At 35.5% G+C, this 24,141-nt stretch overlaps 2 protein-coding genes across 2 annotated transcripts; one reads left to right on the top strand and one right to left on the bottom strand.

Annotated features, from left to right (window-relative positions):
- The first annotated feature begins 901 nt into the window (after positions 1 to 901).
- On the top strand, positions 902 to 9,440 carry LOC145613130 (serine/threonine-protein kinase BSK3-like). Its single transcript, XM_081668195.1, has 12 exons — positions 902 to 1,350; positions 1,471 to 1,550; positions 1,958 to 2,055; positions 2,166 to 2,383; positions 3,363 to 3,498; positions 3,972 to 4,105; positions 4,210 to 4,315; positions 5,617 to 5,702; positions 5,976 to 6,164; positions 6,556 to 6,708; positions 7,764 to 7,877; positions 8,770 to 9,440. The coding sequence occupies exons 3-12, from the start codon at positions 1,974 to 1,976 to the stop codon at positions 9,016 to 9,018; spliced, it is 1,467 nt and encodes a 488-aa protein (XP_081524321.1). The 5' UTR covers positions 902 to 1,350; positions 1,471 to 1,550; positions 1,958 to 1,973; the 3' UTR covers positions 9,019 to 9,440.
- A 5,167-nt stretch (positions 9,441 to 14,607) lies between these two features.
- Positions 14,608 to 21,399, bottom strand: LOC145615276 (uncharacterized). The gene is made up of 3 exons (XM_081670339.1): positions 21,047 to 21,399; positions 19,126 to 19,180; positions 14,608 to 15,273 (listed from the first exon to the last, which is right to left on the bottom strand). The coding sequence occupies exons 1-3, from the start codon at positions 21,278 to 21,280 to the stop codon at positions 14,954 to 14,956; spliced, it is 609 nt and encodes a 202-aa protein (XP_081526465.1). The 5' UTR covers positions 21,281 to 21,399; the 3' UTR covers positions 14,608 to 14,953.
- Between the last annotated feature and the right edge of the window lie 2,742 nt (positions 21,400 to 24,141).

Below are 24,141 nucleotides of genomic sequence, written 5' to 3' on the forward strand. Positions count from 1 at the left end.
CCAAGCCAACTATAGACTTATAGTATAGGAAAAAGCTTCTCTTTGATAGCGGTCATAGGGGTTGGTTCTGACATGTCCTGATCCATTGGATGAAAATGGATCAAAAATTATAGCAATGTAGAGTATCCAAAATGAAATTCCAATTGTTAGAATCATAGGCTTTCTGAAAGTCCACTTTGATGGCACACCTAGGGCAGGGGGACTCCCTATGAGAATTCCTTAGTAACTCCTGAGATAGCAAAATGTTGTCCATTAGACTTCCGCAAGGAACAAAGGCTGTTTGTGATGGATCAATCAAAATAAACTCACCAAGAAAACCTATTAGCTTGAAGCTTTAAATTCAAGGAATTCAAAGAAACTGTTTAATGTCTCATGATGTGTCAAAATTTTGAAAAATGGTGACTAAGGATTTTTAAGCATTGTTTGATTATGTCATGTCGTGCATAAGCCAATTTTCACTAATTTTTACTTGTATGTTCTATCATGTCATATGTTGTCATGTATCTTAAAAAGAATAACTGGTCTCAAGTCCAATATTCTCATTCCTCAATAACTTATCTACCGTCTTAATTATGACGTGATTTTTTCACGTTAGACCAAGCTAACTTGTGACCACATATTGAATCATCAATGCCATTTGCTATAGGTTACAAGCTACTAGCACTAGGTTGCACCTTGCACGAATAAGATCTTTTTTCACAAATCCTAAGTTCCCTATTTGCCTTTTACCTAGAGAAAAGTTAATTATTACAAAATGCAAAAGTAGCCTTAAATAAAGCCATTAACCTTCAAAGAGAATAATGATCCGAATCTCAAGTATGAGTGCAACCCACGTGCAACTCCCATAAAGTTCTTCTCTTTTTTCCAATTTTTTTCATTTCATCTTATTTATTTTTTCTCCCAATTCAGAAAAATTGACCAAAATCTCAATTATTATCTGGCGCCGTTCTGTTATTAAATCAACGCCTAAAATTATTACAGCCACTTTCTTGCTACTAGTCTTCTTCTACTGTTTTTATGCTTCAATTGTTAAACATAAACCCATTTTATCCTCTTAATAATGGAGTCACTTTAGTATACTCTAAATTACTCTCAAAATTTTGGATTGATTGATTGGCTGACCCCCCCTTTTATTTTCTTCTTCAAATTCCATGTATTTGGACAATACTTCCAATTTTCTTGTCAAAATTCCCTGATTTCATGTTCTGAAACCCTTTGATTTTCCTTAGATTTTGTTATTTGGGTGTATCTTCAATGCCCCACTTATTAATTTGATGACCCAGTTGCTTGATCTGATCCAATTTGGTTTATTTAAGTTGATTTATTAGTGGGCTTTGTTTGATTTTTGAGGTACCCCCAATTTTTAATTTTTTGGATTGAATTTTGTTTAAAATTGATCAGAATTTTCTGGGTTTGTGGAATTTGGATCTGGGTGTGATGATTTGTTGATATTTTTTCATGTTTTTTTAGGGTTTTGGAAGTGTTAGAAGCTAATCTATTGACTGAATTGAGGAGTAAGAAGCTGTCCAAGTTGATTGTGTGTGTAAAAGGTGAGCATTTCCTCAACTTTATAGAAAAATATTCTGTTTGTTTGTAATTTGGATTTTACTAGAAAATGGCTGTGAGGTTGCTAGATTTATTGATTACTTTGTTTGATCTATATAATTTTTACTTGTTTAGGTTATATGATATTGTTGCTTTAATCGATTTAGTGACAGTTGAAAAGCTATTTTGATGGGACAAACTAGAAAGAGAGAAAAATAGAAAGATAGATTTTACCATGCATTAGTAAACTTTTTAATTTATGAGTTATCTTTATTAGAAGCCTTTAGGCTTTAGGTGAAAATTTAACTAGGATACTGTATTGATAATAATTCTGAAGCGCCACTTTCATGTTAGAATAATTATCTTTTTAATGCATGATGCTATAAAAGTATATTTGTTGATTGTGCTATAGGTAACTTTGTAGAGAAATGGGATCTCAAGGGTCTAAACTCGGAACGTGTTGCTTAGGTTCACCTAATAAGACAGCAGTGCTCGAGGCTCCTGATGTTGGTAGGTCAAGCAGTTTCTCAACATTTTAAGCATAGTCATTTTCTTGATGTGTTTGTGTGTGTTTATTTTGGAGAATTTCTGTGTTGATTGGTGATCATGTTTTGGGGCAGGTAATGAGGATGATAATGGACTTGGGTTACTCACATTCCGTGAGTTCACATATGAACAACTAAAAAATGCAACATCAGGCTTTGCAGTTGAGAACATTGTGTCTGAACATGGTGAAAAGGCCCCAAATGTGGTGTATAAAGGGAAACTAGAGAACCAGACAAGAATTGTCGTTAAGCGTTTTAATAGAAGTGCATGGCCTGACTCTCGCCAATTTTTGGTAAGGATGCTCTCTTATCGCCCTTCAATGCAAACCTACCATGCTTTACCTTTCATACGAGTAGTTCTTGGACTTTTTTCATGCTTTAGTAGGTGCTCATGTTTGAAATTTTAATCTAATGTACATTGTGAATTACCAGATGATTGGCATGCCTTTTATCTGCTCTCGTTTTCTCTTTGATTATAAAGTTACTTTCTTGAGAGAGAAGACTTACTGAATTGTTTATGGTGGCACTATGTTAGCTCAGAATTAATGGCTTAGGTTATATATATTTCTATTTATTTCTTGAAAACAAAATTTTGGCCTAGAGCTTAGTTAAGGAGTCCAATTTCAATCTGTTCCAAAAGTCACATTTGAAATTGCACTCCTTCACCAAGGTCATATAAGATATGTTGTCTGGACTCAAGTATCACTGTTAGAAATTGCCACACTGGTACTTTTCCAAGTTTTTATTTTGCTATACTATCTATACTATGAAATTTTTTCCATTGTGTTGTCCACTTGTCCAAATTGAAGTGTCAACTGTCCATACCCTAGCCGGAGTATTGATTGTTTTCATTTGTAGCATAATGAAGAGTTAAAGTTGATTGTTTGAATCAGATGCTCTGCTGTCACTTTAGATTATCTGTCCAATTGTCACCTAATATGATATACTTGTCTGTGCCCTCCTTGTCTGCAATAAGCTTTTTAGTTTGTACGGAGTATGTGACATTTACGTGGAAAAAGTTTCAGTGTGTATATTTTGTGTTAGTTTAGCTTAGTTTCCTTTGTGTTATCTTCTTTTGCACAGTCACTATTCTTATTGATCTCAGGTGTGATTTTCTTATTACTATTAAGTTTCTCATTTTGAGTTATTATATGCGATTGAATATTACTACCCCTCATATGATAGTATCTTAACTTTCCTAGCTAGAATTGTTATATAAGCATATATTGCTTTGCTGAATCCGTGTTCCTGGTCATTCTTTCCCATATTCAGGAAGAAGCTCGGTCTGTTGGTCAGCTGCGTAACCAGAAGTTGGCAAATCTGCTTGGCTGTTGTTGTGAAAATGATGAAAGGCTACTTGTGGCCGAGTACATGCCCAACAGTACCCTTGCAAAACATCTTTTCCATTGTAAGTGTGTGGCCTGTGTGGCTGTGTTGCTTTAGTGAGCTTTGTGGGGTGCTTACATATAGTTCTTGATAAAAGTGTCATGCAAATATGCAATATTCTGGTTCAAGCTCATCTGGCCTGTACCCATTGATGCCGCCCCCTTCCCTCCTCTTTTCCCCATATCTTCTTATAAGGATGATTTAGCAGCTTCATAAATGTTCTTGCTAATTACGTGCTTGTTAATTTATTAGAGCTAATGGATTTTTTTTTTTTTTTTCTCAAAATGAAGGTTGTGCTATGTTGAAAGTCTGTAAAACTGCTTCTCACCTTACATTCTTAACCTGAATTAGGTTTAAATCCCTTGTCTCCACAATTAAGGCTATATAAAGACCCATTGTATGCAATGCCACCTGCTAGACTATTTTCTTCCCTAAATTAGGGTTAATTTTTTTTCTTATGTATTTTTAATTGTTCATTGTTACTCACTTTGGTAGGGGATGCACAGCCAATGAAGTGGGCAATGCGGTTGAGGGTTGTCCTACATCTTGCTCAAGCTTTGGAATATTGTACGAGCAGAGGACGGTCTCTCTATCATGACCTCAATGCTTACAGAATTCTATTTGATGGGGTAAATAAATCACCATTTGATATTCTGTCATTATTCTATGAATCTAATTCATCGTACTGGTATTTCTTTCGATATTCTCCAAATCATTTATTGAAAACTTGCAGGATTGTAATCCCAGGCTTTCTTGCTTTGGCTTGATGAAAAATAGCAGAGATGGGAAAAGTTATAGTACAAATCTGGCATTTACTCCTCCAGAGTATCTGAGAACTGGTAAATTATGATCTTTTCCCTCTCCTCTTTCACTTATCTTCTATTATGATGGAAAGACTCACGTCATATCCCATTTTCAAATTGGGAGTTGTTATTGTGGAGTTTTCTTTTCAATATTAGACATTATTGTTCTTTTAGGTTTGATATCTTGGTTAGCTGCTCAATAACATGTTGAACTTGGGAAGAGTTGCAATGGAAGAGTTTGGGTTAATGGGTGATTAGGAAATTTGGTTTTCAGTTTAGTTCCTAGCAATATTGTTCTGCTTTACGCTGCTTGAAGGACAAGGGTTGAAATTAAGGCGCTTTAGGAGTCTGCTTTTCCTAACTCCCAAGTACATTGGCTATATCAATTTTGGTATTGTATATGTTGAGCCGTTTTGCATGTGCAGAACTATTTAAGGTTTAAGTCATTAATCAAAACCGGAGTAAGCAAAAAGGGTAAAAAAGAACTATGTTTTCACCAAATTGGATTTTCTCTATCAGAGGATTTTTTTTCTTTAATTGAGTAGACTACTAGGATATTGAGAACAACTACATGTGATTTGTCACATTGAAAGCATACCAATTATGAGCTAAGCGTTTGCAAACAAATAATAATTACCGATGAACTAGACTGCATGTGCCAAAAACTGAGTGAAGAATAAAAACAAAAAAGTAAAATATATATGACGAAGGATTTATTTTTGTAAAAACTTTTTTGAGCTTTTTCTTGTGAGTTAATAACTATTTAGTTCTCTCAAAGTGTATTAATGGAATTATCTTCCTCGTTGAACTGAAATTCCTGTTGGAAGCTTGTTTTATGTTTGTGATCTGAACTACTATGATTTAACTGACCATGGTCTGAACAGAGCCCTTCCCAAAATGTTAAGTTCTTAATGCGGGGGAGGATAGAACTTAGGAAACAATTACCGTAATAGAGTATGCTGTTAGGCTACATATATTTGGTCACATCACTACATCGCAACTGTGATAATTGACCATAACAGCCACAGACTATCCACATTGCTCGCAGATGTGGGACCTTGCGTCCTTGACCATTACTGCGCTCACAACCACATTTGAGATTTAACATTCAGAGTAATATTGCAATTGTTCAGACATCTCATAACTTTGTTTATAGTGAATTTCAATGCTTTTGGTGGAGAGAGTGTAGATATTTTCCAGGTATATGCACACCATATATCTATCCTGCACATGGATATCGGATTTATTTTAATATTTTGTAGCAATGTGGGAGCTGAAGGTAATCTACCTAGAGGTCACTAATTTAGTTATTGTTGTGTATCATCTTATGATTGTAGGGAGAATAACACCAGAGAGTGTTATATATAGCTTTGGAACTCTGTTGCTTGACCTTATTAGCGGAAAGCATATTCCACCAAGTCATGTAAGTATTCACCTCTTTCCTCTTCATTATTGTTCAGATATCTGTTATATCTTTTGTAGAATGACATTTTGTCTAACTTGTTTCTGTGAAATGCGGTGGGTAAGGAATGCAATGATCATGTTTGCATGAATAAGTTGGATTATTGGATACATAAATTTATCGTTTGAATAAAATGTTAAACCACTGTGTATTGCTGAAAAGTCTCTAGGATTGATATGAAATGTGTTAAATATCTTTGATTGATTGAATCTTATACATTACGCATATGTATAGGCCCTAGACTTGATAAGGGATCGGAATCTTCAGATGCTGACTGATTCCTGCTTGGAAGGACAATTTTCTAATGATGATGGTACTGAGTTAGTGCGACTTGCTTCCCGATGTTTACATTATGAACCACAAGAGCGGCCAAACACTAGATCACTGATTGCAGCTTTGACGCCTCTTCAGAAGGAAATTGAGGTCAGTTACTATTTACTGTTCTTGGAATGCCCTCCATTCTCCTGTTCTAAGTTGTAATTTGGCAATTGTTAAATTTTTGCTTAATCTGTCCCTGACATGCCAAATGCCTTGATTTATTTATTTTATAAGTGGGATATTTGTTATTTACTGACAACCCATGGAAATTGCAAATTAGTGCGCAAAAGTGGTATATTTTGGGCTAAACTCACAGAACTAGGCAGCAAATTGCAGTCCCGCACCCAATTTTTCCATAAATTAAGTTAAGCTGCCAGTCTGCCACTGCATTCACTGTGCTGGACTGCTGGTCTTTGTGTCAACATTTACATACTTAGATGTACCCACTAATGCAAGTTCCATGATATCGTAATTTAATTCTATCAATTCAATGCAGGCTCCTTCTCACGTGTTAATGGGTATCCCTAACAGTGCATCGTCCTTGCCTTTATCTGCTCTGGGTGAGGCATGTGCAAGAAGGGACTTGACTGCCATTCATGAAATTTTGGAGTCAATTGGTTATAAAGATGATGAAGGAGTGGCAAACGAGGTTTGATTTTGTGGTTATTTTTATTTTATACTTCCTCCGTTTTCTTTTACATGCAACACACACTTTTTCACGGTATTTAAGAAATGTGGGGTTCACATGATATAATACACTTTAAAGTGGGATGAGTGGTTGTTAGGAGTGTAATTTAGTGGACCATGTGCTTTAAATAAGAGAAATAGTATAGTTTTTCCCTAAAGTAACTTTCCTTTTATAGTGTGTTGCAAGTATTGTGACATTTCCATTTTAGGGAAGTGTTGCAAGTAAAAGAAAACGGAGGAAGTATTTGATTTAATTGTCATCTGCTGTCTCTACTCTCAGTCTTTGCACTAGATACTTTGTAGTAATGGCAAAATATATTTCCTTTTTAAAGTAATGCTCTTCAGGGCAATTCAATTAATTGCTTTATTTAGTCTATCTACAGCAGATTGAATCTATAATATCAGTGTTGTAATTGTCATTTGATGTAGTATGAGAAATTACAACAGTGGGAAGTCATGATGTATGCAGCTTTACCTTCAACCAGCCTATATGCACGAGACTATTAACTGCTTGTTAAAAATTAGCAGTTCATAACATATAAATATAATGTACCATGTCGATGAAACTTTTCAGATCACTTAGTGCTCTTATTAGGCAATTGATATAATAGGGCACGTATCAACATTTCTTCATGTTCAGCTCCATGATTTGTTCCTGAAATAAGGAGAAGTCTAGCTCATGGTTATTTCTTTGCTTTGAAATCCAAATAGACCCAAATGATGGGTATGGACTGTGTTGTCAGTCATGTCAAGAGTTTGTTCTCAAGTTCATTCAAAGTATGCCTGGCATATTTTGGCAATCTAATCAATTTAAAATTTTTGAGCGTATAATTTCTTAAAATTATATTTGGTTGGAAACAGTATAAACTCTTCTAAAGCCTGTATCTCTGTTTGGTAATTATTTGGCTTGAATTTAATCCATTTTACTATCCTTTTCTGAGTGGAGTTAATGACTGTTTATATGCATATTTAAATATCCTTGATGAGTAGCTTATCATGGATTTCCATATACTGCAGCTCTCCTTTCAGATGTGGACTGACCAAATGCAGCAATCTTTGGAATCAAAGAAGAAAGGTGATAGTAACTTCAAGCAGAAAGATTTTAAGTCAGCAATAGAACGATACACACAGGTGGATTTTTCCTTCCTAGCATGTTTGATGATTTCTACATGTTTAGCATGATTTGATGGCCATTTCTTGGTGTATCAGATAGGAATTCTGAGTGTGAACCATGAGTATGTGTCAATTATTTGTTTCATGTGTTTTATTGCTACTGATACACCTATATGATGGTGTAAATATCGAATCTTGAAAAGTTTTTGTTTTCTGCTGTCAAACTTGGTAGCTTGGGATATATGGCCAGGAAGGAAGATTTTGCTGGACTATTTCATTCATTCAAGAATGCTCTGGAGGAATTTTTTTTTTTTTTTTTTCTTTTTTTTTTTGAGTCGCAGTGGTTAAGACTTAGATGGCTTAAACATTTTCCAAATCCTAGGAATTTAAGTTTTACTCTCTTCATCCCAGAGTTATCTTCCACCCTACTTTTTTTTGGATGTCCTAATGAAATCCTATTTTTCCTTTTTACAACTCTCCACATTTATTAATATTCTTTTACAAGCCTACATGATCTGATTGATCTCTTACTAATTTGTTGGGGTTTCTTCAAAAAACTAAAAAATGTTTGTTGGGTTCAAAGCGTTATGAAATGATTGACAAATCCAATCCCAATTGATAGTGGGGTTACTTCCCAATTAACCACTCAGATTTTGCTCTGATCAACTTTAATTTTTTTCTGAATCAAACGCTGTTGGCACACCCTCCTAGTTATTGTTTTGTGTATATACAAGTGCATGACAGCCTAACCAGAGAATAAATATGGATGGAGGGAGTAGCTCTGCCGAAATTGATGACCAAAGACCTGTTTTATGCTCCTGACTGCGTAATTTAATTTTGTTTTATCTTCTATTTCATGTACACTGGTAACTTGTGCCTTACTAACTGAGCCCCTTTTCACCATGTGCAGTTTGTTGATGGTGGGATGATTTCTCCAACAGTCCTTGCACGCCGCAGTCTCTCACATCTTATGAGCGACATGCCACAGGAAGCTTTAGAAGATGCAATGCAAGCTCAAGTGATTTCACCTGTATGGCACATTGCTTCATATCTTCAAGCTTCTGCTCTTTTTGCCCTTGGAATGGAAAACGAGGCGCAAGAGGCTCTGAAAGAGGGCACTACCCTAGAAGCAAAAAGGGATTGCAGAGATGCAAAATAATCAGAAACCTTGTGCAGCAATGAATTGATACTGAATGACGCGTGCCCTCCCCAGAAAAGGTCTTAAAACAGGAGTTTTGATATTGAGGAGAAGGCAATGCAGTGATTCTCTTGTCCGAAAGATTTTGCCTCCTTTGCAGCTTCTCAGCCGAAAAATTTCAGCTGTCAAGAATTTTAACAGGTTGATTAGCTTGTCCGACATTCTCCTTGGAGAGTTTGCAAGTGCAAGGCATCAAAATCCTATAAACTTGTAATTTGTGTACAGTAAAAATGTGGTTTGGGTGGTGTTTTGAACTAAAAACTCAAGTTTTCAGCTTACATTTACGGAAGTAAATAATGGCTTCCGTTTCTCCTATCAAGTCTTGTTACAATTGTGTGGGCAATGCCTTTCTTTAACATATATATCCAATGAAAGTTTCAATATCAAGGTTATTGTTAATCTGTTATTGTTATTCAGTTTTGCTTGCAGATGAAGCATTTTATTCGCGTAATATATTCAGCAACTAACAGGGGCAAAATGTAACGAGACACGAATTACATTTTGCCCTCTATGAAGTCGATATTTTAGGCAATTCCTCGACTCTTCTCAAATCTGCTCATCATGCCACAACTAAGTATTCAAAAACACATCCTCTTCTCAAATCTACTCATGGACAGTCATGACTCTAAGTCTTGTAATTCTACGCAGTACTTCCTCTGTTTCCTTAAAATCTAACAAATCACTGCTACTACCAATAGAGTCCCTAGTAGTCCAGGAAAAATGCTCTAACAATAGCCTTCCCCCATGAGACTTTGACGGGTGCTTCATTGGCCGGTTGTTCCCTTTGATTCAGCTCCATTTCCCTTTGGATCTTCGCCTCGATTTCTTTTGTCATATCACTTCTGAGTTTTTGGACCTCCGCTTCAACTTCCCTGGCACAAAACAATGAGTTTTAATCAGACATTATTGAAGTATACTGTAAAGTAATCGTCAAGGTTATTGATCAAAAATGTATCCTGACCTTCTTACTTGTGCATTCATCTCCTCCCTGTATAAACAAAATTATTACTAGTATCAATCAGTATTGCCACAAAAAAAATTCTTAATTATTTCTTAACTTATATTAATTTCAAGGCCGCTTTATGTTAACTTATCAACTCTTATAAAAACTTATGCTTCGTGATAAAAATAAAATAAAAAAAAATTACGCGAAAAGAATGCAATCCTAAAAGAAACAAAAACTATGTGCCCCATTTAGGACTTTAAATTCAGGAGTTGAAATGATATAGCTTAAACCTTTTCGAGTTTCTTCTTGCTTCTATTTTGTCGTTCACCCTGTGCAATTACATACAAAATTCTAATCATCAGTAAGTAGAAGCTTATCATTCAAGTAATACTTTATCAATTTCGGAAATAATAGTCACGTCTACTAAATACGGAGTATGAGAAACCTTTAATTAATATAACTAAGCAAATCGTGAAGTCTACAGTCTACTTAGTTATAAAGGGTCAGGGTAACAATGCTATGTGACTATTATTTTCGAATAAAGGAAGTATATTGACGAGGATAAAAATAAGCTGTATTACATACCCCTTAAAAGGGTCGTAGACTGCAGCGCTAGATAAACCAAGTATACCCAGAATCCAAACTACGAACCACACTAAATAAAGAGAAAATAAAACATGGTAAAATTAAAAGGAATAGAATAAAAGAAATGTAAATAACACTAAATTAAGGGGAAATAATGATTTTCGCACCTGATGATGGTTCATCACTGCTTGACCTGAAAGTCATTAGTAATTCTTCTTATGATCTATACAGAAAATACAGATAATTAAATCGAGAATTTTCATGTTTAAACGTACGTACTTATGATTCAATGTGGCGCGATTCTCAGCAGAAACATTGCAGTAATTTGATACAGCACAACTTTGAACGGGTGCACTAGAGACATAGTAGGGAATACGTACATTCTTACCCCTCCAACTCCATAATTTCCTGCTGATTTAAAATCACGTATGTACATAAATAGGATTAATCTAAGGTCGAGATTATTGTTGTTAATATTGAAACAAGAACAAATTAAGCCATTAATCAATAATTAATTCTTCATCGATCGTCAAATAATGTGTAGTACACAAAACAAGTTAAAACCCTAATAGAGTGAATTAATTTTATTTGGGAGACCTTAACAACATACAAAACCCTAATAGTATAATTATAATAATAATATGATTAAAGAAACAATAACAATATCAACAACCAAAAAAAACATACCTAGTTTGCTTCGTGAGAGTGGCACGGATCACCATAATCTTGAATGTTAGTTGTTCTAGGTAGAGAAAATTATTTGTAAACTATAGTATGAACAAAATAACTTGGAGAAAAAGATTAGACGCAGGTTAAAGATTAATTATGGGCCTAATTATCTATATCTATACTAATCTATTAAAAGGCGTTCTTAAAAACGTCTCTACGCCACGTAAACCCCTTCACTACGCCACATCACTCACTCAACTCATTATCATGCCACGTCATCCACTTAATTGCTCTCTTTGAAACCTTGACCTCTTTGAAGAAATGTTATTGTTTAACCATTTAGGCAAATAGTTGATTATACTTTAATATTGCACACTAAATAATATTATACTATAAAAGTATTGAATATAAATACTACATACACACCATTTAGGCAAATAGTTGATTATACTTTAATATTGCACACTAAATAATATTATACTATAAAAGTATTGAATATACATACTACATACACACTATTAAATACTCTTAAAAATTAGCATTTGCACAACTATAAAAGTAGTGTCCCGAAGCAACGCCCGGGCAACTCATTAGTTTAAAGGAATGGAATTAAGTTTTTTATTTATTTTTTATTTTCCTTCTCTTTAGTGCAAAAAAAAAAAACCTATTACGAATACTTTCCTTTCTTACCTTTCAAGTGACTAGGGTTGTATAGTAAGGGCATGTTCACATGTACTAAACTGAACAGAACTACTTATTGGAGCTGAACTGAACGGAACTGAACTGATTGGAGCTGAACGGAACTGAACTGATTGGAGCTGAACTGAGCTGAAATGAATATTTTATGAGTGAGGGAAATTAGGAGCTGAACTGAACTAAATTAAGTAAATGTGAACAGGTCCTAAGTGAGGCCGGAAGTGTGACTGTTTTTTTTTTCTACTTGATTGTGAGTGTAACTAATTTTATTTTTTATTTTTTTGTGGCTTGGGGAGTTGGGGTAGCAATTTGTTAGGCCACTTGGGTATGGGATGCGGGAGGATGTGGATGAAGGGACGGTGTAGGTAGATCTCCCTAGTCTTGGGTGTAGGCGGGGTTTAATAACTATATAATAACAAGTTATACAGGATCGTCTCATATGTTTTGGAGGCCGTGTTTTAATCTTAAACTAGTGTGTGCCCCGGGCGATGTCCCGGGACCTGGATTGATAGTTTGTGTACTTTTTTTTATTTTATAATTATGTATTTGATAGTTAGTGTGTGGTTCGGGCATTGCATCAAGTGTTACTTTTTTTTTTCCTCATATGTATTTATATTATATTTTTGTGAAAAATAGATGAATAATATTACCTCTAATTTACGTAATAAGTGAAAGGAATATACAATATTGTATGTGAACTTTGAAACATAAATAAAAGTTGGTTGAGGTGGTAAATGCATTAATATTATGTATAGGAGGTTTAGGTTGATAGTTCTGGGGATTTGGTCCCAAATCCATATTTCAATTCTTATTTGATTTTTTTAGTTGAATTAATCTTTCTTGAAGTTTACTAACGTGTGTATTATTTTGATAGAAAGAGACACAATGCATCAAAGTTAGTAATTTTATTACGTAATTATTCTTTTGATATAGAAATCATGTATAGGGTGTTAACTTATAAAGCTAATATCATATTTCTAGTATCATGTTAAATTTAAAATATTGATCTTTATTAATTAGTGACGTGCTAGGATTTGTTATTAATCCGTTTAGTATCATGCCCAGGATTTTGATAAAATGATTTTGAGGATTTTATTATGATGATGATTGTAGGGTCAAAATATATATAAAGTTTTACGTAATTTGTTAATTTACGAATAATTTATATAATTTGTCAATATATCTTCTCCCTCTTATACGTTATTGATTATTCATATAGTTCTTGAACTCGCTATCTCATTCGGGTTAGGATCCATTTCAAATCCTCCATTAACAATTGGCAATTAATAGGTAATCCTACCGCTAGTAAATACTATCATCCCTTCAAATCTATCGAGGGCATTCTCGGTGATAATATGAGAATCAACAAATTTGGACCATTGTCCAAAAATTATACTATAACCTTTTTAATCCTTCTTACAAGAAAACTACCAGATTTCACCGGCATATTCGGCCAAGAAATCAAATTTCTTACCACCCATTAATTTTTTTCTTGATATGTCGGATCAAAATGGGTATAAATCCATTAAAACTAACAATTTTTTATTTAATATTATTATCAATTAAAATTATTATTTTTTTTAAAAATATTTTGACTGATTTTATAGATTTTGGAATGGTTTGAATTGGATAATCGCATACCCAATTCCATTCATCCATGTCACCATGCGTATAGTAAGAATAACATGACTTAGAGTCTGTTCTTATATGATTATTTTCAGTTCAGTTATAAGTTCAGTTCAGTTCAACTCCTAATATCCTTCTCAGCTCAGTTCAGTTTAGTTCAGCTCTAATAAGTTCAGTTCAGCTGTAATAAGTTCAACTCAGTCCAGTCAATGAGAACAGGCCCTTAACCAACATGACATAAATTCAAAAACTCATACCGTCCTGATACACATTGACTTTTATCCTAACTTTGATCTTCAATATCTTTGATTATTTATTAGTAAAAAAATATATAAAAGTTAAAATTTTGATGATATACAAAGTACACAAAATAAACCAAATTACATATAGGGGCATGCTTGGAATGGAGATAGTGTATTAAGAGGGTTAAAAAGTCAAAAACAAAAAAAAAAATTGAAGATAGATTGAGGTAGTTGTAAGAAAATATGAAGATGGTGTAATTAATGAGGTAGTGATGGTGTGATGATAAGGGAGAGAGGGGAGCTATTAACCATTTATCCTTATTTTGGGGTAATTGTTATCCTAGTGTGGTGGTGGGTAACTTTTACCCCGGTAATAATCTTCCATCTCCCGTTCTTCCTCATGCCGCCACTAGCATGTACTCTCTCCGTCCCTAAATTACATTTCTCTTTCTAGCATTAATTCCTCACATAATAGAGAGAAAGAGGAATGTAATTTAGGGACAGAGGGAGTACTATCTTTCCTTCATCACCACCTCATCCTCTTTAACATTATCTTTATTTACATTTAATTTTCTTTGTTTGACTTTTACAACCCATTAATGTATTACCCCCAATCCAAGCATACCCCTAATATAGAAGGAATGAGAAGAGAAATAGGAAAAAAAAGTCTTCACATGCCATAAATCATTAAATCATAATCACTACCAAGTAATTATATGGAGATATCTAAGATTATTGTGATTTATAAGGAGAAGGGAAATTAAAAATAAAAAATATAAGAAATTGTTTTGGCAGGAAAAAGGTTACAAATTATAAATTGCAATTAATCCATTTTCCAAATTGATTAGGATATTCAAACCAGATCATTCTAAAACAAACCAAGTCGCCAAATTTAACTCCTACAACAACTAAATAGAAAGTCACACTCCACAAGTTGATAGCCCAATATACAAGAGATTAGCAATGGGAGCTTAGCTTCTAGATCCAAAGAAGAAGAAATTAAAAAGGGAGCAAGCCTTCAAAAATTCGACCCACCAAAAAAAGATGGAAGAACTAGAGTACAGATGCCGGCTTGGTCAATATTAGTAGCCCTAGATAAGAGACCATAACCTTCCAACAGTCGAGAAATAACTCATTTACCAGCCCGAAATGACTCCTTGGTTCTGCCATAATACTCAGGTTTAGTTCCATGGAATGTGATGAAATTCCAGCCAAATGCAGAGCCACCAACAATGTAAGTTCCCGTGATCCGGGTACTGCCATGCATTGGCTTTTCAAGATTATTTCCTACTGGGAAGCGCTTTTCTTGTGATGGCTGATCAGCAGGCTTCTGCCCAAGCCCTCCCTGTTTTTCATTAGTGAAATCTAAACTTCCTGCTCCGCTGTTGCACTTAGCTAGCGGTACCTTCTCCGCTGTCTGGTGTCTACATAACTCTATCATAAGCGTCATTTCTGCAAATTTACAGTTCATTTAATAAGTACTTCATAAGATTTACCAAGGATAGCAAGTGGTTAGCAAAGAAAGAAACAAATTACAAACTAGTTAAATCGGAAAATAAGTCTTGATCACTCATTAATCAAAAGCAAAGCAAAAGTGCAAGTCTACAAAATTTGTCTAGAACACTCATCATCCACAAGCAAGGCAAAGGTGTGAACACTCATTTTATTAAAGGTGTAAAGAGTTAGAGACCAACATTATTGGTCTTACGAGGTTTAAGCTACCAACATAAGACCTATCTTTAGGGTCCTTTCCAAACTTTCTCAGTAGCATTCAATAGAACAAAGCAAGTGATACAAATCAATCAATCAATCAATCAATCAAAGCCTTAATCCCAAAAGTGGGGTCGGCTAACATGAACCAAATTTGATTATTCCGTGTAGTCATCGACATAAATCTTTCTCCTCCATCCCTTACGATCCAAAACTTCATCCTCACGTAAATCCATGCACTTCATATCCTTCCTCACTCCTTCCAACCAAGTCATCTTTGGTCTCCCTCTTCCTCGTTTAATCCCTCCATGGTCCCACTCTTCCACTCTTCGCACCGGTGCACCCTCGGGTCTCCGTCTTACATGTCCAAACCAACGCAGACGATTTTCCCTTAATTTATCTACAATGCCCGCCACACCTACTTTCTTGCGAATAACCTCATTTCTGATTCTATCTCTTAAAGTGTTTCCACACATCCACCTTAACATGCGCATTTCCGTAACCTCCATCTTTTTAATATGCTCTTTCTTAGAAGCCCAACATTCTGTACCATAGAGCAACACTGGTCTTATGGCAGTCCTGTAGAATTTTCCCTTCAACTTTAAGGGAATGCTGCGGTCGCATAACACTCCCGTGGCCGCTCTCCATTTAAGCCACCCTGACTTAATCCTGTGGGTCACGTCTTGATCAATGTCACCATTCTTCTGGATGATCGACCCTAGGTACTTAAAACATTCACTCATGGTCAAATCCTTTCCATCCAAACTCACCACTTCATTGCTTGTCCCCCTCTGAGTGCCAAAGCGACATACCAAATATTCAGTCTTACTCCGACTTAGCTTAAACCCTCTAGATTCCAACCTTTGCCTCCATTGCTCCAACTTGACATTAACCCCATCCTTAGTCTCATCCACCAAAACGATATCATCTGCGAACAGCATACACCATGGAACCTCATCTTGAATTGGTCTAGTTAATTCATCTAGAACCGTTGCAAAAAGAAAAGGGCTTAATGCAGACCCTTGATGCAATCCGATTGTAATAGGGAAATCTTTTGTCAACCCTCCGCATGTCCTCACATTTGTTGACACATCCCGATACATATCCTTAACTAGGTCTACATACCTTCGTGGGATACCTTTCTTCAACATTGCCCACCAAAGTATCTCTCTTGGCACCTTGTCATATGCCTTCTCTAAATCAATAAAGACCATATGAAGATCTTTCTTCTTTACCCTATAAAACTCCATCATTTGTCTTATCAAATGGATTGCCTCCATAGTAGATCTCCCAGGCATAAAACCAAATTGGTTATCTGAAATGCTTGTGCATGCCCTCAGCCTTTGTTCAATCACCCTTTCCCACAACTTCATAGTATGGCTCATAAGCTTAATTCCTCGATAGTTAGAACAATCTTGAGCGTCTCCTTTGTTTTTATAAACCGGGACCAAGGTGCTCTTCCTCCAATCTTGTGGGATCCTTGTAGCCGTCCATATCTTGTTGAAAAGGTTTGTTAACCAATCAATACCAATCTTACCCAAACACCTCCACACCTCTATCGGTACCCCATCAGGGCCAACCGCCTTCTTAGGTTTCATCTTCCTCAGTGCAATCTCCACCTCTACTCTCCTAATCCTTCGCACATACTCCATGTTGATTTCTTCATCACTCATAGAGGTATCTCCTATCACAACTCCATTACTTCCATTAAATAATTCATCGAAGTACCCCTTCCACCTGTCCTTGATGTCCTCCTCTTGCACTAGGACCATTTGGTTCTTATCTTTGACACACTTCACCATGCCAATATCCTTCCTTGCCTCTTGTCTTCTCTTTGCCATCTTATAAATGATCCTTTCTCCCTCCTTGGAATCAAGCTTTTCATAAACCTCCTGATATGCCTTTTCTTTTGCTTGGCGAACAGCTGCCTTTGCCTTACTCTTAGCCTCCTTATACGCTGCAAAGGTTTCATCACTCCTACATTTTCCTAAGGCTTGATAGCATTCCCTTTTTTGCTTAATTACTGCTTTCACCTCTTCATTCCACCACGAAGTATCTCTCTGTACCGAAGTTCTTCCCCTTACTTCCCCTAAGACCTCTTTGGCCACTCTTAGGAAACAGTTCTTCATTCGTAACCAAGTCATGTCCGGATCCACCTCTCCATCCCAATCCGCTTCTTCAATTACCTTTTCTGTAAAAACCTTAGCTTTTGCATCCCTTAGGGTCCACCATCTTATCCTTGGTTCTTCTTGTCTAACTTTTTTCTTCGCCTTCTCTTTCAGACGAATAGTCATTACCAATAGCCGGTGTTGGGTGACCACACTCTCCCCTGGGATAACCTTACAGTTTATGCAACTTTGTCTATCTATGCTCCTTGTGAGCAGGAAGTCTATTTGAGTTGCATTTGCTCCATTCCGAAAAGTTATCAAGTGTGAATCCCTCTTCTTAAACCAAGTATTAGCCAAAATTAAATCATATGATTGGGCAAAATCCATAATAGCTTCACCACTGGCGTCCCTCTGCCCATACCCAAAGCCTCCATGGACACTCTCATAGCCATCTCGGCTCGCCCCAACGTGCCCATTTAGATCCCCTCCAATATATAACTTCTCTGAGTGGTGGACACCCTGCACCACCTCGTCTAGGTCCTCCCAAAATTGTCGTTTCTCTTCTGCATCTAAACCCACTTGGGGAGCATAAGCACTGATAACATTCACAATCTCCTTGCCACATAGCAACTTCAGCCTTATCAACCTATCGTTCTTCCGATAGACCTCGATCACCTCTTTTGCCAACCTCTCATCGAGAACCACACCAACTCCGTTCCTAGCTCCACCATTCCTTGTTCTGTGGCTCGTTTCTTGCCCAACATACCATACCTTATACCCCAAAACCAAGCCTCGAGCTCCTTCTCCTGTCCATCTTGTCTCTTGGAGGCACATGATGTTCACGCGTCGTCTTTTCATTACTTCTACCAATTCTGCTGATTTTCCCGTAAGAGACCCCACATTCCAAGAACCAATCCGCAAACTAAATTCTTTTCTCCCACGCTCCCTCCTGATCCCAACTCCAAGCCCTTGATTATTTGACACCACAATTGGGCAATATGGCGCGTCGCTTCTGGGCGACGACCTAGCAACCCTTACATACTTATCACTGCACCCGGGTCTGGGAAGTGCAGCGCGTCGCTCAGTAGGGAACGCCCCAATGGCACGCCCTTGCTCATTTGACACCACACTCGGGCAATGTGGCGCGTCGCTTCTGGGCGACGACCTAGCAACCCTTGCATACTTATCACTACACCCGGGTCTAGGAAGTGCAGCGCGTCGCTGAGTAGGGAACGCCCCCACGAAAATATCTGTTTGGCTCATGTCATGGGATGTGACGAAGTTTTATACTGGCTGTCACTGGCCTACCGTAACCCTCCTCCTTTATCCAGGCTTGGGACTGGCAGCGGGAAACCCACTGGCGGAGTTAAAGCAAGTGATACAAAAGGCAAAAAAAAATTAAATACTTCACACACAGCACATAAATGGTAACTGCATAGGCTACACTTTTAACATCTGAGATAAAGATGAAGAGAGATTATCATACTTTCTTGGATCCTGCGTGCAGCTTCACAGTTTTGAAAGTCGGGGGCACAGAGAACCTAGAAAAGAAATGGCATCAGTGTCTTATTATGATCATACAGAGTAGTTATCAGCACACTAAAAATAAAAAGGAACTATGATATCACAGTACTAATTAAATCTGAGGCAACTGGTATAATGGTAAAGACCTCATCTCAAGGGCCTTATATATTATGTATTCCTTTTCATAAGTCTAGTTCAAGTGTCAAAAGAGTTCAGCTCAGAATATCATATTAAAACAAACTACAAATCAACTTACAACCAGTTCAATAACTCTTTAGGGAGTACATTGAAGAACAAGGTTAAAGAGGTGCACTGCTCTCACCAAGACAATCACTGAGGATTAGGGTGCAATAAACCTAACAGAGTACATCATATTCTACAGGACTTATGCTCATAAGCTACAAAACAGAAAAAAAAAAAGCATTCTATTAAGGCAGCCAGCACACATTCATAAAGAAAATCCGTAGCATCCTTGAAAGAAATGCATTCAACAAAGAAAAGAAGAGAGACTCTATCCAGAGTGGTTGATCCAATATTCGTTTTGACTAAACTAAGATCTGAAGCTAAGTTTTCATGAAGTTGGACAAAAATTTGTAAACATGAAAAAATTAGCAAGTTGTAACTTGTAACAGTTTTTGGATCAGAAAATGCAAAAACGAACATGAGCTATTAGACTGACTAAAGATTAGTAATAGACATCAATGGAAAGTTCAGTTACAAGTACACCCATGAGGCCATGACTGTTTCATAACTAGTAATAGTTATACATACGTCATAGAATCTAGCTCTCTTTCCAATTCTGCTGCACCTTTCCTAGCTTTGGTAACTTCATGAATCATGACCACAAAATCAATTAAACAGCTCAGGATAGCAAATCATATCAAGGATATGCTTTGATTATTTCCTTAATATGCCACATGAAAATTAATAGATTGTCAAAGTGGAGGTTAGTATTGGTTGACAGTAATACATCTAATACTCGTGCAAACCAGAAATACGGATTATCACTAAAAGGAAGGCTCGAATCAAGGGATAGCCGCAATCTTGTTATTCACGAATAGGATTCATAAATAATCCTCAGTGGCATATTATTTGCACCCACATCAAACCCTCAATACTTGGATTTGCAACTAGACTATTATAGTAGCAAAAAAAAAAAAAACACTTCCTCAAGATAGTGCATTATTGCATCTTTTACCTACAGTGTCAATTCAGATTTCTGAGTAAAAATGCAAGCTAATTTACACGGACCATTCAATTCATGACTTGTAAATAGACTTAGACTAATAAACAAACACCAACATTTGAATATCAACTCTCAGCAGATACAAAGCATTAAATTAGCCCATTGAATTTACATGAAATTATATGATCTTATTAAAACTCCAACAATCAATTACAATAATTAACACAACCCAAAATCAAATCAACTTAGAATTGCAAAATTAACCAATTCCACTCACATTATTAAGAACTACACTCTCGCTCATGCACCTTTACGCAATTAGGGAAGATAAACAACTCTTTGACGCAATCAACCTTTTTTTTTTTTTTTTTTTTTGGTAAATAAAACCCAATAAAAATCTTTTTTTAAAAAAAATCACCCAACACAATTTTATTTGATTAAAAACAAATTAAACTTCAAATTTTGGCAGAAAACAGAAATCCAAGCAACACCCAATTGGAGTAACAGTAAAACAAAAAACCTAAAGATTCAAAACTTTACAGAAATCAACAAAACAAACAACCCACAAAAATTAACAATTGGAAAGTAAAAGTAAACAGAAAAGCAAGCAAATTCAAAGAAAAAAAAAAATCAAAATTCCAGAAATTAAACGATACCCATAAAAATTAAGAATTAAAGATAGTAGAAAAGAGTAAACCTGAAGAAAAAGGGGACGAAGGTCTCTGATAAAAGCACGCATCTTGAAGTAAGGAGAACTCTGAAGAAGATAAACATGGTCAAGAGGTCTCTTCTTCGGATTGAAATTATTTGAAAGAGGTGGTTGAGATTGTGGCGGGAGATTTGGAACTACTGGAATTTGATTTTGATTTTGATTTGTAGTTGTTGTTGTAGTTGAAGGGGGTACAATGGGTTGTACAGTTGAAGACGCCATTGAATTTTCTCTCTCCTATTTTTCTCTTCTCTTCTCTTCTCTTTTCTCCTTTGAAATCGGGGAATTTTCTCTCTCTATTTCTTGAGTTTTCTCCAAAATGAGTGAGTGTTTTTGGGGCTTTTTTTCTTTTTGTGGGGTTTTGTATTTATAATTTGGTCTCTTTGAATTCTCAGTCTTCTTTTATTAGTTTCTGACCGGGATTTTCTTTTACTCCGTATTATTATCGTTGTAGACTTGTAGTTGTCATTGTCGTTGTGGTCGAGGTCGAGGTCGTAAGATGACCAAATATTAGGTCGGAGACTAATCTTATGATGGTTAATTGTTATACCTACGGTTTATTGAATATTGGTTGTTGAGATTTGAGATTATGGTTAATTGTTGATATGAAATTAGTTGTCTGATCCATGATCAATTCTTATTGAAATTTGTAAGCATTCTTTTGAATGAATACGTGAAAGGAAATATTATGTACGAAGTAATTACATATATCGTTGACTTAAATTAGCTAAATCTAATGATGGGCAAAATTAATCACTCGCTAGTTCTTTAAGATAATAATACTTCGCATAATTGAGTATTTAGGATGTAGATTACAATCTGGCTTGATGGAAGATATCTTCATAAAAAGCTCATATCAATGTCCTAAAGAAAATAAATTAGTCTTATGAGGAGTTGAAAACGCTTGTATCATCTATTGTAGTTATCAGTTTTGATTCAGGCCTTTGAGCTTGGTCTTTTTAAAATTTTGTGAATTAAAAATGAAATTTTCATTTGAAAAGGTGAAATAGAGGTATGGGTACATAGTTGATAATTATAAAGCCTTATTTGGAGTGCATGTGAGTTCATGCAAACACATCAGCAAATGGATTTTATTCTCGGCCACTAAAGGTAAATAAAGATATCCTTATAATTTGATAATATTGACTACATTGATGGTATTAGATCTGCATATTTCCTCACTTCATCAATTCTCTCGAAACAATACTCTTTCCGTTCCAGGAAAACTGACATAATTTTAATTTTCTTCTGTCCAAGAATAATTTACATGTTATTAAATATAGTATTGGATCACCGATTAAAACCTATTTTCCACTACCATCCTGGCTCACAGATTTTTGGGAAATAATTTAAACCACATTGAAAAAGAAAAAAAAAATCAAAAGGAATCTTTTACATCACACAAGATAATGTATTGATGAACACCAATAAACAGGATTCTCACCTAAACTTATTAGCTTGCAATGAGTCATGTAAGACGAGAAGGCAACACCGTGGCACATAATCTTGCAAAGTTTATTCCTTTCAATGTTGACAATACTGGGATCATTTTGTTGATGTGTTCCACCAAATGTTTCCCCGTAATACGTACTTAGGGATGCTTTAGCTCTTTAATTGGGGTTTTGCTCCCCGCAAAAAAAAAAAAAAAAAAAAAAAAAAAAAGAAAAGAAAGATGGTCACCTAACTTATTAGCGTAACTGAGTAATTAATGAAAGTTTCAATCTTTATGTTACTACTCACTAGTATCCAAATTCATTATTCAACTTAGTACGAAAAAAGAAACACAATTTATGTTTGCAAACATTCATAGTAACAATTGACAACAAAGTTAGAAAACTACTTTGATAAGAGGAGAGCAAAAACCGAAATGCACTTAATAGCGCGTTACATCATTGCCACGCCATACAACAAAAAAGTTAATTAAACTATTGATAACATACTAATTAAGCCAAAAAAAATGGGAAATATTATCTTCAATCAATAACAATCAAAGCAACAAAATATTTTATAAAGATTTCTATAAAGTTTTTTTTTCAAAAATTCTTTTATTACATACATTAACACGGATTCTAATTACTACGTAAGTTTTTAAAAAATTTCTCTGAAATATTGACTCCATGTGAATATGTGATATTGCTTAATTATCTTACTTATTTTTAATATTACAAATAATTATTTCAGTTAATTAAGTGTAATTTTAAAATAAACTAAACTTGGTCCACCTTTATATGGAGTTGGCCTTCCCCATTATTCTAGTCTGTTTGGCGAGCAAGAAGAAGAAAATCGGGTGAGAGAAGATGAATCCCAACACAGACAAGCTTATACGACGCACAACCATGGTTGGGACTTGTGTTGCTGCTTACTTACTGTTAACCGCTGATTATGGTCCTCAACCCAATGTTCTTGACCCTGTAAGCTCCCTCTTCTTTCCCATTTTCTTGTATTTTTTCTGTTAATTGTTGAAAAATGGGTCATAAAATTGCAAATTATGTGATACCCAGATGTAAATTTTTGATCTTTGTAGATAAAATTAGTTGTTATATGCTGTGATTGATAATTGATTACTTCCATGATTTGAGTTTCTATTTTTTTTTTTTTTCTATTTTATTGGTTTAAGGGAGGAATTGATAAAGCTTTGATCTTTTGGGGTTTTGTTAATAATGGGTTTAATTGTGACATCGAATTTGAATTTTATAATGCATGTTTTGCTTGAAAATGACTGTCAATTTAGCCTCATTTTGAACTTTGTGATTGGAATTGATCGAATATTTGATTTGGGTCATTTACATTGGTTTTATGTAATATCCGCTTGTGTTCTTATTATGTGGCCTTGAGGTTAAGGATTGGTTATAGTTGTGGATTCGATGGCCGAACTCGGCTAGTTATGGAGGTCTCTGACTCCTCTCTGACTCCATGGTTTAATCTGAAGTGTCAAATTGGTAATAATGATCTACTTGAGTGCTCTTGATTGAGTGATGTATGGAGTAATTTGCTATCTATCTTGCATTTTAGGAGCAGTGTATGGTTTGTTGGAATATTAGATTGTCAAGGATTATCTTTCTTGCATATAGCAGGATAATGTA

This window comes from Chenopodium album, chromosome 25 (genome assembly GCF_948465745.1).
Source record: "Chenopodium album chromosome 25, dcCheAlbu1.1, whole genome shotgun sequence".
In the NCBI taxonomy this organism is placed as follows: domain Eukaryota; kingdom Viridiplantae; phylum Streptophyta; class Magnoliopsida; order Caryophyllales; family Amaranthaceae; genus Chenopodium; species Chenopodium album.